Source organism: Magallana gigas, chromosome 7 (genome assembly GCF_963853765.1).
Source record: "Magallana gigas chromosome 7, xbMagGiga1.1, whole genome shotgun sequence".
Lineage (NCBI taxonomy): Eukaryota > Metazoa > Mollusca > Bivalvia > Ostreida > Ostreidae > Magallana > Magallana gigas.
In genome coordinates this window covers 48,721,450-48,737,267 of record NC_088859.1, presented here as the reverse complement: position 1 = coordinate 48,737,267, position 15,818 = coordinate 48,721,450, and the positions used below count along the sequence as shown (strand labels likewise).

The 15,818-nt window shown below is 33.9% G+C and overlaps 1 protein-coding gene across 1 annotated transcript; it reads right to left on the bottom strand.

Annotated features, from left to right (window-relative positions):
• Positions 1-714: 714 nt before the first annotated feature.
• LOC105325588 (ras-related protein Rap-1b) lies at positions 715-4,200 on the bottom strand. Its single transcript, XM_066066601.1, has 2 exons — positions 3,958-4,200; positions 715-1,470 (listed from the first exon to the last, which is right to left on the bottom strand). The coding sequence occupies exons 1-2, from the start codon at positions 4,183-4,185 to the stop codon at positions 775-777; spliced, it is 924 nt and encodes a 307-aa protein (XP_065922673.1). The 5' UTR covers positions 4,186-4,200; the 3' UTR covers positions 715-774.
• Between the last annotated feature and the right edge of the window lie 11,618 nt (positions 4,201-15,818).

Below are 15,818 nucleotides of genomic sequence, written 5' to 3'. Positions count from 1 at the left end.
CATTGGTATAATTCTTATTTTAATACGGCTTGATGGTTGTGGGCGTTTTTAGACCGTATTGGTCTCTTTTAGAGGAAGAGAGCACTATATAAAAATATTGAACAATACCCAACTATAAAATGGAAAATTTTATGGATTTTTTCGTCACTAAATAATAGTTTACAAGTAAACAAGCATATAATAGTTTGCAGGTACACAATCATATGATAGTTTACAGTTTCCTTTCATGCGTTTTTTTTTTAAATAAATATACTGTAGAAATAAAATAATTTATTGTGAAATAAAATAAAACCATCATATAATAGCCTTGCTGATACATGTAGCCGATTCAGGAGTTGGACGCTGCCCGAATATTATTGATGATAATACAATGTATGCTTTCTTTTACCACAAAAATATTTACATGGTTAAAACTAATAATTATAATAAATGTACTCAATTCTTATGTAATGGTGTTTGAAAGTTTAAAAAAACTTATATACACCCCCCCCCCCCGTAAAAACCTCAAAACCCAAAACAACAAACAAACAAATGGATACCATTATGATTTTAAAAAGTTACTGCATTATTTTGCTGTTATTCAAGCTTTTAGAATTACATTCTGTATGTTATTTGATTAAAGGTATATGTAGTATGGAAGTGAAAAACAACGGAAAGCGATATTTCGTTGAGTCAGTTGATTCAAGGATTAAATATAAAAACAAGTTATTTATTTACATTAGATTTAATTACAAAATACAAAACTATTAACAATAAACCAACATTACATTCACTCTATGAAATGACACAGCTATTTCGTTTCCGTGACGGCGAATTGCAAGGAATTTCTGAGGAGCTCTCAGACGAAATAGAACCAAAACGCTTTCTTTTCGGTATTGGGGTAATACTCAACTCGACATGCGCTTGCCTGAGAATTTCTTTAAATATTCCGACAACGTTAATATTGTCTTTGGCGGAAGCCTCTACATAGCCATTTCCCCAGTCAAAACACACAATAGATTCCGCAGTTTCTTTCATTATCGCCCTTTTTTCCATAGAAATGTCCGATTTGTTTCCCACAACAACGATTGGCACACGTTTGTCCCCACGTTCTGCTAAAATAATGTCCCGTAAATCTTTTACCCCTTGAAATGAAGATTCGTCGTCTATTGAATAAACCAACACAAAAGCGTCACTTGTTGAGATAGCCAGTCTGCGCATGGCCGGAAATGAATGTGCACCCGCGGTGTCTAGAATGTCCAGAATGAGTTCGCGTCCGTCCACGGTGTACTCCCCGCGGTGGAATTCCTCCACGGTCTCCTTGTACTCACTGATGAAGCGGTCGTACAGGAACTGGGAGATGATGCAGCTCTTGCCTACACCGGCTGTGCCCATGATGGTCAGCCGGTAGTGTAGCTTGGCTTCCTCGCTACCATTCCAATTAGGTAGACTGTGTGATCGTCCTTTTTTATGGTAAGTGCACATCTTTACCTGTAATACGTAAAATTAAATAGTACAGAAACATGTCGGAATTACTCGAAGAAATAGACTATTTCCTTTTTCTGTAGAAGCTTTATTTCAGTTGTCAATATTCGTTCTAACTTTTTAAATCAGATGTTTTGTTGCCATAATGAATTAAGACCAACAATCATATCACATTATTAAAGAATATAGCATAATTTTGACACTTTTTAATTATGGCAATTTTAAAATTTCAAACTCAAGCTTAATTTATGCGACTTCTCGTTTGCCAATTTGATTTGTGACAAGCCAAAACTAGTTCAAGAATTGAAAATAACTTTCATTTGATCGGTAAAGTTTACGGTATTTTGATGATACCATGCAAACGGTTCTTAGAAACAGATTAGCACTTAATGAACTGACATTTTTTTCTCTTCTAGGAACAATGTATTGTGAAAGTCGTTAAAGTATCAAAATTAAATGCAGGCGCTTATCTACAATATCAGATAATGCAAATAAATTTCCAGTTTTAAAACTACCGAACCAAATACTTTTGAGATAAGTAAATAAAGACTGTTATCGCAAAATAAAATTGAAAAACTTAGTAACTAAAAATAAAACGCCATTTATCGAATAGTGCATTGATGTCAACGATTGATAGTTAAAACGGAGCTTCTAAAATATGAAATAAACTTGAAATAAAACAAATGAAAAGCAAACAAATCGTGTGGTTTAGAGGATCAGAAAGAGATGTACTTACACGAGTCTAGACCGGCTGTTTATCTCAAGAAACGAGAGGCGATCTGTATTTATACGACGTATAGCCGATAGGCAGGTATTGATTGGAGGAGAGAGGCTTGATTGGTCTGTGTTTATCCCTGTAGGCAGCAGGGCTGGGGCATGGAGGGTTCTAACCATCAACTCTATAGATTTAGAGCTTCCTTGTTCTACAAAAGCAATGGCTCAATGCATGAGTGCATGTTAAACCACACACGAATCAAGCACGACCTTCTTAACAATTAATTAAGGCTCGCTTTTTACACGACCAAACTGAGCAGATCGAAGGACAATTCTTTTGCAGCAGAGAGGTGACATATTTTGTTAAAGTTATAAAACGTGTTGCCACCACAGGCAGAAAGGATAACCATGAAAATACTTCTTCATCGAAATGCTTATTGTGATGCAGCACAATGGCGGGCGGACCAGATTATGTGACGGCGTTTATTATTTGTTTAATTAAAATTTGCCGCAAATAAAGAAGATAACGCCAATTTCATAGATTAACGATAAAAAAGAGAATAAGGTGAAGGTATCTTTCACTGCACAGATTTTGAAAACATCTATTTAAAGGTTTACCCCCAAAAACTACTTAATACACTTGATATATATTAAGACCTTTTTTAAGTTCAAATGTTTAGATTATTTTAGCAACTTATAAACTATCCTTACAATGATGCTCTTTATCATTAATATTCGCTAAATGTCGTCATCAAACGGTGCAATATTTGCACTGTAAAGTAATATAGTCTCCAGAATTAATCGAGAGGCTTCTACCTGTGTCGTCACTGAGACGTGTGCGACTCGTCAAGTCCAGTGAGCATGCGTCAACATGTCCCGCTCTGTCGACACGTCTACATCTAAGATTGATGGCAGTCTGTAACTCTGTATTGACCCCAGCCGCAATATATACGTCTTCTTCCTCGTTCTATTTCTTCAGGTCTGTTATTATTTCATCAGATGCAATTTCCTTGTAACTTCAGACGAGCTATGCACTCGTCTTATCGAATAGTGTCAGTAGTACCACGTTTCGCCACTATATCAAAATACTTGGTGATAAAACTAGGGTTCTAACATTTACTCGGTTTGCAGTAAATTTATATTTGAAATTATTTAATCCTATCTCACAATGAACTGACAGCAAGAAGTCGAAAGTATTTTAACGTTTGTTAATATCTGATCTTTTTTGACATTATCTGTGGTCAAACAATTATATTTACATTATACAGTTTATGGAAAAGATATTACCAAGTATTATAAAACGTCGATAAAGCAAATCCCTGTCCTTTCATTGTAATTCTCTGAACTTGTTAATTTATATTGGAGATACTTGAATTTTAAAAAATAAAAAAAACAAATTTGAAACAAACTCATTGTACATGCACTCGCAAGCAAGAAATGAATCGAAAGAATCAAATGTACTAATATTTATTTTATCATTAATAATCTTTTCTAATTAACATCCATCAAATACAGTAAGAGCGAACAAGTCACTGTGTGCATGTCTGCAAATTCCATTCCACCGCGCGGTTCATGATTTTACTAATGTGAGAGATAATAGACAACATGCCCATCAAATGTTATTAAAAACTAATCAGGTTAGTAATAGCTACATGGTAAATGTCGAGGTTAAAGAAAGAAACATGCTAGAATCACGTTTTTTAGTTGAAGATCCGGTTTATTTTGGAATTTACTACCAACATTTGCTATAATAAGTTGCATTATCCACGTTTTGTCTACCTCACGTGTTTCGCCATCTTGTGTTCTGTTGCTTTTTAGCTCCGCATACTTCTTGCCCGTGATATCGCCCGCTCTGTAAATGTTCCTGAAATGGGTCGAGGATTTTTGCGTTGGTTGGTTGTAGAACGTTCGTCTGAACTCTGTCGACAATACGTAGACATTTATATGTGTATAGTGCACGGTGTCACTGCCAGACTCACACGTCACAAGCAGACGACAACTGTCCATCACACATAGAAGTAAAGTATCAATGGCGAGTCACGTGCTATAGATTAAATAATGTCACCGGGTCATTCAATTCTACAATATAGGGCATTTTTCCCTTGATTTTTTGTACAATGCGGCAAAGTCATCCAAAGTGGATCAGTATATGTATTTGACCCATTGCGAGAGGCATTTCGTTTACAAAAATTGCCCCTCTTTAAATAAAACCATTATAAGACGTGTATTTTCTTTAAACTCATAGACGTCGGAACCAGGGGGGCTTTGGGGAGAGGGGGGGGGGGGGGCGCTTAGCCACTTTTTTTGCAAACTTATACCTATCCATTAGAAATATAGCATGATAGAGGGTACAGCCCCCCACTTTTTTCTCGCCGGAAAGATTATTGTTCCTAAATTTACCCTGAAAGATTGAGAAGTTGGATTCAGAAGCATATTAGCCCCCCCCCCCCCCCCCCACGGATTAGGAATTTGATGATTTTGGGGGAAAAAATTGGGTAAGTAAGTTTTTTTTGTTTTGGAAGAATAGGTATATACCCCCCCCCCCCCCCCCCCCCCCCGGATTAGGATTTTCATGATTCTGGGAATTACTTTTTTCTCAATATTTCTAAGGATTAGTCTAGCCCCCCACTTTCAATTTGCTTCCGAATCCATTGAAACTGTACCTCTTTTAAGTTTTGGTAATAGAATTAAGGCGACCTTATTCATAGACAATCTGGATCCAGCTAAAAACAAACGATTTCGCACATTTTGAGACGCGGAGTGTGTTTGATCGTTGCTTATCTTTGTAAAGAAGTCACAATATTTTTGACTTATTGCGATCTGGGATTCAATTTTTAATCAAATGTGCATTTTTTATTGCTTTATTCAACGATAAAAAATTCATAGAATAACAAGTCAAAAGTGCGGTTGTATATGTTATATAGATATATTTGTTTTAGTGAATAGAATCAAATAACTCCGTGGCAGTTGAGGTGAAATAAATACTGACCATTTATAGGCGATGCTTTGTATTCTTACGTAATGCAAAGTCGGGTTATAATCAATTTGAATACGTTAGTGGGATTTTTACTTACCACTGGAGCAAACCACTCTTCATCCAATTTAACGGTAAAACTGTTTGCCGCACAAGAAAACCGAGGAAAGGCGGTTCAAGCGTTATTCATACTAGAATACTTATTAAATCTTGGTCAATAAAACACTTGATAATGTGAGTTAAAACTTTGAAAATGAAAGCGAATTTCAAAACATAAAGAACTCTATGCGATTGTTTTCGAGTAATAACAAATACATACATGTAGAGCAATGATCTGATACCGGTTAGATATTGTATATTACATTTTCAAAAACATGCAGTATGTATCTCTCAAAACTTTGTGTTCTAACATGAGGTACAGATAAAAGTTGTAGGTAGTTCACGAAATATTTTTATTTTTATTTTATATTGTAAAATGAAGTAATTTTTGTAAATATCACTGTGATTTAAACAAACACAGCTAGACATTTTTATGATGATGACAACGTTGCACTTTGCTTATAACACAATTAAGTTCTCAATTATAAGGACCACTTTAAGATGGATCGTGACTGTTTCAAAGTTTAATATTTTTCGACAAATGTTTTCCCCATAAACCCCGAATCTGAGCTGTTAATGGGACGAGCCCTGACGAGGTGCTCCATTTGTATTACATCACGATAAAACGTTATGTAATGCACCGGAAAATCAATCGGACAGGCTCGCCGGGACAAAACAACTTCATTTACTCTCGCCGTCACGCAATCCGGTTACTACAAATATCACGATCTTTAGGAACAGAAAAAGGTCATTACTGCATCACACGGAGTGCATCAAGTGCTGCTAATGACCGACATCCATTTTAAAAACTTCAACTGTGTTTGTAAAAATGGAAAAGAAGGATATAAAGTGTTTATAGAGATAATTGAAGATTTTTGTTTTAAAAATCTGGTTAAATTTCCAAGGCTATTATCTTTCAAAAAAAAACCACTGGTCAATTGTCATCAACGTGTCATCAAAATCTTCACACATGCACACACACAGACACACACACAGTGATGACACCGAGTAAATAAAAAAGTGTGCATGTATAAAAATTAGCCTTAAAATAAGAAGTGTACATTTTGACAAATATAAAAAAAATGTATTAAAGTTCATTGGGATTGTGGAATTAGTTCAATAATTTTAGCGAAATGGATGAAATTTCACTTACTGGACCTGTAAATATTGGTGGATTAATGTTCCACCCTACTTATGGTAAGTTCATAGAGAAGTATAACCTATTCTTGTTGGCGTTTATTTGAGTATATTTACAATACCTATTCTTGTTGGCGTTTATTTGAGTATATTTACAATACCTATTCTTGTTGGCGTTTATTTGAGTATATTTACAATACCTATTCTTGTTGGCGTTTATTTGAGTATATTTACAATACCTATTCTTGTTGGCGTTTATTTGAGTATATTTACAATACCTATTCTTGTTAGGGTTTATATATTCATAATACGTCCACAGAGTTTATTTTTTCCTCTATTTTTCAAGAAAACACATTATTCATGGCGCTATAAAAAAAGACTGACAGGGCTGAAATCTACACGATCCAGCTCTTACCAGATTGTTGATCGATCGAAACCTTCAGCAACCTAAAAAGAATTACGGGCTGAACGAAATAATTATGATGTCATACTCATGATACGCAAATGCCAATAATTTGCTATTTTTTCTATCTAACGTTCTAATGTACATTAACAGTTCTCTGGTTACTTTTATTTACTTTTTACAATTAAGAGGACTGGATGGTCGTGGGCATTTTTAGACTAAATCAAACTCCTAAGAAGAAGAATCTGTATAAAGATATGGCAAACAGCGTTTAGATCTAGAATATTTGTGTTATTTTCCTTACTCAATGATGGTTTATAACTGAACAAATAGTATCTGACAATTTGAGGAAGATCTGATGGTTAACTTGTTGAACACCCAATTTTCTTAACTCATTAATATCTTAATAGAGAGGTGTAAATATAAACAATAAAATGTTATCTTTGATGATTCATAAGGGCTATGAAGATCATTGCTTAAAAATTACATAACCCACCTTTTGGCAATGCTCGCTACCTTCATATCCGCATGAACCACCAAAAAAAACATCTTATTATTTAAGTAAACTATAGGAAATCAAAACAACTCATTGTTTTTCTCTGTTTTCGACTGATCGACCTATGTGATCAATAACCACTTGTTGCTTGTTCAACTATCGTTTGTTGATCACTTGGATTGTATTGCTCACTGACGAGCTCCTTTGCTCTGTGTGTATATGCATGTTTATCGAGAAGATGTATACTTTTTTCTAGGAGGCATACACGATGGTAAAGATAAAAAAGATAATTTTTACTATGTACAGGCACGTAGCATTTTTTTTGAAAGAGAGGGAAGCAGAAATATCCAAATCAGGGAAAAGACAGTCTTCAAAGTCCTAATCCGTCGTAGGTTGGGATGGGGGGGGGGGGGGTGCGAAGTACCATTAACCTATAATTATTTTATTGTTTTAAAGTTAATTTCCCTATACTTTATTTTTTTTTTACATGTTACCAAAAGGGGCAACAGCTTCAAAATTCTCGTTTCTACATGTAAATTAAAGAAGGGGGGAGGGGCGCCCCACATATGATGCCACGTGCCTGATATATACAATTGCATTATAACACAAGAAAAAAAAACAGCTACTGTATTACTAATACGTCTACACGTGATTTCATTATTGGACATTTCAAACAGTATATGCAATTTTGTCGTTAAAGATATTAGTTTTTCACAATAACTGCAGACGGGTGCGTCATAGTTTCGTATAAATGATTTATTCCGCACGTTTCGATACACGAGACCAAAATAAAGCGAAAGCATGCCCCTGTGAATGGATGAAGATTCCTGGGTCGTCGCATGTTCCTTAAGTTCTGTATATACCAACATGATTCCCAACGCTGTAATCCTACATGTTAGGATTAATCACAGAGTGGATATATTTAAATAAAAAGATATTTCTTTTCCACAATTGAATTGTGGCTTCATAAATAATTTATTCAATGCAGCCCGTCAAAGGTAAAAAAAAAATATATAGCACTTCTTTATAACAAATTAACTAGATACTGGTTGATTTAAGCTAATTGGTGATAAATTTACATTTTTTCCATTGAAATCACGAAGTATTCTTCTAACATTATTAGATATATTTTTGAATTTCTCTACCCCTATTTAATTTAAACAATATTTTATTATACAATATATCACATAAACGGATGGGATAGCAGGCATTACCTATATAAATAATCTCCGACATACATCATATATACAAGATTTAGTGCCATACAATATTGACAATAATATTACAATAGATATTATATTGATAAATATATGCATATATGTATATTTGAATATATGACCAGGAATTACAATAGGTATAATACATGTGTAATATTTATTATTATAATATTATAATTTGTAGTAACCAGTAATGAAAAAAAAAAGAAAAAAAATACAAACAAAAGGTTTTACATACAGGTTCAGGTTCTGTGGTATAGGGCAATACGAAGGACTAAATGGGTTATTTAAATCTTTTTGTAGATTTAATAAATTCATGTACATATTTAAATATTGCAATATTTTGTTCATAAGGAAGACTAATGTCACCATTAAGAATGAGATGAACTCTACGCCCTATAAATTGTTAACGACAATGAATGGTATCTGTGTTTTAGTGGTAACACGGGAAATACATAGTCTTTAGATGAAGTATCATCAATGACTTTTCTTATCAAGATATTATCAAAATAAATTTAGATCTACCAACAAACTGAGTTGTTGATACGGGTACATCGATAAATTGTGATCTAATCCTCGGTTTTTGTATTATTTTTCAACACCTGTTGTCGTTTTCTTGAATCTTCGCCGCCTTGAGTTAATAACATTTGTCTTAAAGTCAACAAGGTCTGTTCATGATTATTTTTCAGAGCAATCGGGAAAAATCCGATTGCAGCAAGCTTATTATTGGAAATAACTTGAAACCTTTCATTCCCAGGGTTAAGCTTGGAGACTTTCAAGGACTCAAGGTCTAACTGTACGGTCAAGCGTCCGTAACAAATAGGGAATACTTGTTATTCAAAAGTTGTTATTTATAAATTAATCTAAACAAAACCATGTCGAATTATTAGAGGCTATACAGATAATATCATATGTTGATCTTTTACATGAACGATTAACAATCACATTTTAAATAATTTCAAAATACAAATGTTTATGCATAAAAATACTGCCTAGATTAAAAGTGAAAATCCAACAAAATTCCATGTTTGTTTCCAATTTGTTTCCCTGTTTTTCTAAAAAGACAAGATAGAAGAATAAAAATGAAAAAAAAAAATCCGGTAAATCGTATGGATGGATGATATTCTTTATACAAATATGTATACTGTAAAATTGGTGGTATGTATTAGTGAACTACCAACCAGTGAAATAATAGTACAAAACAATTTTTGAAGCAAGAATAAATCCATAAAAACGTGAACCTCTAGAAATCAATGATTCGTTCTGGCTCTGTTTATTGAAAATGTAAAATAACAGTGTGAACAAATTACCCTTATTAATTCATAAGACTCATTGCATTATAAAATTCGATATCATAATCCTTTTTGCTGGCTACTGAGACAACAGGCGTCTTAAACATCAGTAAAATAGTATTTTGTCAGTGATAAAAATTCTTCGGCCATTTTGGTAAGTTCAAGTTATCGCACTTTGAATTTGAAGCCATGAGTGCAATATGAGTAGTAAAACATAATATGGAAATATTTTGTTCACCATATACAAATAACTTTTTTAAAGGTTAAAGCTGTTTAGGAAAAGTATACCACATAAGGTATTGTATTTAAGAAATCGTATATTAAAATGATATTTAGTTCTAAAAGCAAAATGCCATATTAACCATATTGGGGACGTCTTTAATATTGGTGAAAAAATTGTCAAGAAATAGAACTGTACTTTAAAGGGGCATGGTCACGATTTTGGTCAATTTTTTGTTGTTGCGATTTTAATATTTACAATGCTTCAGTAAGGCATTTTCAATAGGCAACCGAAATTTGAGTGTTATTCGTTGAGTTATAAGCAAGTTACAGAGCTTGAAATTCTTTGCTATGTAAACAAAGCGTTCGTTTACATTTTAAAAGCTAGAGTGAAAATTCCAGTTTTAGACCTAAAATGAATGTTTTAAACGTTAGAAACTCTTTAATTATGCTTAAAATGAATAAAAAGATAGATAAATCAGGTTGAAAAAGATTTTTTACTGGTATATTGAACCTGTAAACAAAAACAGGACACGAGCCTTGTTTACATGACAAAGAATTGTCGGCTCTGTATCTTGCTTAACTCCACGAATAACTCTCAAATTTCATTTGATCATTGGAAATGCATTTCTAAAGCATTGTAAATGATAGAAACAGAAATATAGAATTTGACAAAAATCGTGACCATGCCCCTTTAAGGATTTTGACAGTGTGTTTAGTTTGGTTTGTAAGGTTATCAAATTATTCAGGAGTATTGATTGTCATAGAGCCCGGCCACCATAAACCGATATTCTTGTATCAGCATGTGTATTTCTGCTGACCCCTCTTGAGCATGCTTTATCACCAAGATGATAACAACATAAAAGAACCATTTACATGCACGCCAGCCTGGATTCCAGGCAGTTTCTGGACTATTGTTTTAATCGAGTCAACAGTTCACGGGCGTCCGAGTCTTCTAGACTTAATAAGTGACAAACAGAAAATATGTGGGCTTATTTAAGTGTAAGATTGCAATAGCAGTAAATTTACACTCTACAAGAATAATTGGGTGTCACTGTCACAAGGTAGAAATTGTCACTCAGTAAGGCTTGTCATTTTCATAGACTTTGAACCTTCGAACTATAAGAATGTTATTAAAGTAGTAAAATTACACTCTACACTTTGCAAGACTGTTTGACACATTAAATCAAAGTACTGAAGTACTGAAAGCTGGGCTCTTTTGATGTGTCTTTATGCATATTGTGCAGTAAAGACTGAAAATCAAAATCTCTCTCTCTTTCTCTCTCTCTCTCTCTCTCTCTCTCTCATGCTTTTAATGTCGGCAAAGCGTCAGAGAGCGACCAATTTTTGTAAGAGGCTATAAACAAAAATATGTCTGTCTTAAAGTAGGAAAAAATTCAACAGTTGCTGCCTTGAATTTTTCAACAAGCGTTATAAATTCAATCCCCATTTCTTCAATGCGCAGCAAAGCAGTTCGTTCATGGAAATTCATGCGCATTTTATGTGTCCAAAATGCTTAGACTTGTTTTCAAAACACGTAATTAATAAGGAAACTAAAAAAGATAGCGAATTCTCTTGAAATTAAACAAAAAACAAACAAAAAACCAACACTTTTGACAAAACATGGCTCTTTGTGTAATTATTTGGTATAGCGGAACCTTTTACTTTGACGCTGTTCGGTTTTTTGTTTACTTTTGAAATTGTGCTATTTATAGTAATACTGGCGATTTGCCTGTCTACAGCCAGGACTCTGCTTTCAGCAGAGCCCGGCTAAAAAGCAGAAGTGATTGATAAGATTTTTTAGTTTCCTTGACGGTGAACTTTCGAACTCTATTCTCTTATGTGACTCATATCATATCAACTGGAGGCTTACCTTTTCAAATGGTTTATATTTTTTTTTCGGAAATATACTTTACTAACCGATTGTTTTAATCGAGAGGTAGTCACATACTTAACTAAATTGGCGGGTTTAGTCGAGAGATAGTCGAATACATTACTAATTGGTGGCTTTTGACGAGAGATAGTTGAATACATTACGAGCGATAGTCGAATACATTACTTATTGGTGGTTTTAGTCGAGAGATAGTCAAATACATTACTAATTATGGATTTTAGACGAGAAATATTCTAGTCGCATTCGCAACTTCTCGGGCCTTTCCGGCAGGCTCGGAAAAACACCTCGAATGTATTAACATTACCGGATGTTAGAATTTTATACAAAATGGAGTCGCTTACCATTAAAAAAAAGTATCGGCTAGACAGCCTTATGAGTCGCTTCTGTGCTATATTTTATGGTATATCATTTACTTTAATGAAGTCTAACTGACATCTCAACAGATCGTAAAATGTGTTGTATTCATCTCAAGTTATTTAAAAAGGGGGGTTGTCATGGACGCCTAGGTAATACATTCGAGGTGTTTTTCCGAGCTTGCCGGAAAGGCCCGAGAAGTTGCGATTGGAGATAGTCGAATACATTACGAGAGATAGTCGAATACATTACTTATTGGTGGTGTTAGTCGAGAGATAGTCGAATACATTACTAATTAGGGGTTTAAGACGAGAGAAAGTCGAATATATCACGGGAGATAGTCGAATACATTACCAGAGATAGTCGAATACATTACTAATTAGTGGTTTTATTCGAGAGAAGTCGAATTCATTACTCATCGGTGGTTTATTTTAAATGTAGTACTTGGGGCTATATGGACCGTGGATATCGGCCTGCGTAGCTCAGTGGTATAGCTCCTGACTAGAGTTGCAGGGGTCCCGGGTTCGATTCCCGGTCCAACCATATGTTTTCATTGTATTTATATACTACTTCCTCCTTTCCTACTACAAATGGTGACGTGGTCTTCCTAGTTCAGGCATATAAATATAATATATAAGTCCTGACAAGCTGAACAAGGTGCATGTTGTGTCTTCGGGGTCGAGGACTATTTAAGGAGGGAGAAATATAGTAGTTTGGGCTATATCACCCCTGCGAATGTTATTGTCATTTAAATTTTAGACCACGTGGTTTTATTTGACCCTTTCAGTTTCGCAGTAAAAATCGTTCCTCGTGTTCATAGTCTTTTTCATAGAATCTAGGTACTTGTAGTCAAATATAATCTAGACGTTTATTGATTTTAAACTTTATCTTCATTAATCGGTGGATAAAATGTGCTCTAGAAATGAATGTGACAATACAAAAATGTTGCAACAATTAATATGCTTTTTTGATCCGCGCCTGACCTAGTAATATCATCAATAGTGAAACAGATTATACTATTTTATGCAGAATGTTCCTTGAAAATGGCTCGATATACTAAGTTTTTATACAAAACAGACACCCATTATTCTTTTAAAAAACATGGTTTTGCACACCACCTTTACACGTGGTTGAACACGAACGATAACTCTGTTCTGAATATCATCGTTTAATTTAAATAAACGCTAGAGGGTGAAATAAAACATACATCCAACACGATTTTCATGTTATAACATAAATCAAAGTAGAATATGATATGAAAACGACTATTACTTACTTATTTTGAGAATATTATCCGAACACTTATACTTCCGCTCGAAATTCACAGGAACTGAACAAATCTCGGTGAAGTCTCGTGAACTTTCATCTGAGCACCTTTGGATTTATTATGTACTTAGCAACGAAAAAGAAAACATTCCGGACACATTCGCTGGGGTGTATATGGACTGTCCAGCCATATGTTTTCATTGTATTTTTATACGCATTCCTCCTTTCCTACTACAGAAATATAGTCGAATACTTGTTGATTTACTTGAACAAAATCATGCTACCGATACATACAACGGATCTAAATAGTAGGCTTTATTAGTCGTGTTCAATGTCATTCATATAATATTTTAGATTTTATGGAATTTTATCACGTGACCAACCCGTAGTTTCAATATACATCTGAAATGATACGTATTTGCTATCTCTCAATTCCTTTAAGTGATGGAACCAGCTGTTAAGGAACTACATATCCACTTGTTCATGTTCTTGTACGACAGGCCTATATTTATTTTTTGTTCACCTATTGAACACATATCAATCGGCTACTTAATGTCGGAAACATAGGCCTTAGTACGCATAACTGATCGTGGACAAACTTGAGCAACTTTGCTCGTCTTCATGAATATTTGTTGTACTAAATTCACTAATGAGAAAATGAAAGTATATAGTTTTGAGGGAAGGCGTATGAGAACTGAGAGAATAAAAGTATTTGTTGTGTTTTTTTGTTGTTTTTTTTTTGGGGGGGGGGGGATAGGGGATGGGCATATGAAAACTCAGAATAAAGATAATGTTCATACCGTTGTTAAAAGATGTATGCGTAAGGAGTTATTCAACGTAATTGGCGAGATTGTGAAGAGGTAAATTTGAGTATGGCATATAAAAATAATGACGGAGAAGAATCCGGGAGTGTACCCACGGTCAGTAAGCGCACGCCTAGATGCAGGAGAGTATATGTTAAGGGTTTGGCAATTGCCCATGTTTCACTGTGGGGCTTTAGATATAAAAACTGAGTACCTGGTATTAATTATCATCTTTTTAGAACAAACTTGATTCTGTAATTGTGATTTTACAAACAATGGTTTTGAACAAAAGATAATTAATTATAATAAGTTTTATTATACAAACCTTGCATTGCCTTACTTATTCAACTGCGAACATGTTTTCTTTTAATTAATAGATCGTGTGTTCTTTAATACAAAAGTTGGACCACCAATGGGTTTAATGAATTTTTAACCCAACCATATCAAAAGTATGGTTTATTTTAAAAGTTATATTATGATTTTAAATGACAAGATGACATGTTTTTATGAAATATATATATATTGGCTAACGATGGACTATTAAATTTTTCTTCGTAAAAATTTGAAGAAATTTGTAACAAAAATTTACTTTTGTTCGTTACTCATTAACTTTTGAATTAGTTCGTTACTCATCTTTTGTATTTCAATTCATATAGTTACAAAGGTTGACAATTTTATTATCTTGAGTAAATGAGGATGCTTTGACACTTTGGAGGTAAAATTACACTGTGGAATCTATCTATAAGATCCCTCGTGTTTATATTGCAAAACATTTATCAAGGTTTTCTTCGTTTGATTTTCTTAATTGGTAGAAAATGCGCAAGCTCAGAATCAAGAAAATGGATCCTGAAAAAGAGATTATGAACCCGGGTCAAAATCCTTGTTGATCTTCTTCAGCTGCTATGTGTACTTTAACGAACTCCACCTCGTGTTAATTCAATTACCAATACTTTTGTCATTACGCTACAACTAAAATAAAATCTTTTAGAAAATATATTGCACTACAGTTTCGCAGTTCTCTTTTTTACTTCGGTTTTACACTTGAAAATTGAGAGAAAAAGTTATATTTCACTAACAACAACTCTTAGTATGGGTTTATGTTCTACATTTTGGAATGTAAGCCCCTATTCACCACCGGAGATATATCCTGGGTAAAACAGAAGTGTATGCTATATGGGGTGGTAAACGGGTTCAGAACCATGCACTCAGTCATTAACGAAACAGCAACGTAGAAAAATAATTTTAAAAATGCTTTCATTCATGAATTACAAAATAAGTAAATACATTATATGTTGAAAATGAAAAATTTATCGCGTAAAATAAAACATATCAAGCCTTTACCAACACAAATTACACAAGCAAATTTATTTTTTAGAATACTCTTCGTATTCCAACGTGCGTGCGTGCGAGACTTTAAATCTTTTCTGTATATGCTATATTTGCTCTCAAATCACAAAACCCTAAAATTACATTGAATGCCTAATGT

What these genes read in the sequence shown, in the direction of transcription:
- LOC105325588 (XM_066066601.1), bottom strand. Translation starts at nt 4,185, where the DNA reads ATGGACAGTTGTCGTCTGCTTGTGACGTGTGAGTCTGGCAGTGACACC. An exon ending in AAGATGGCGAAACACGTGAG is followed by an intron (nt 1,471 to 3,957) that starts GTAGACAAAACG and finishes TACGTATTACAG; the next exon opens with GTAAAGATGTGCACTTACCA.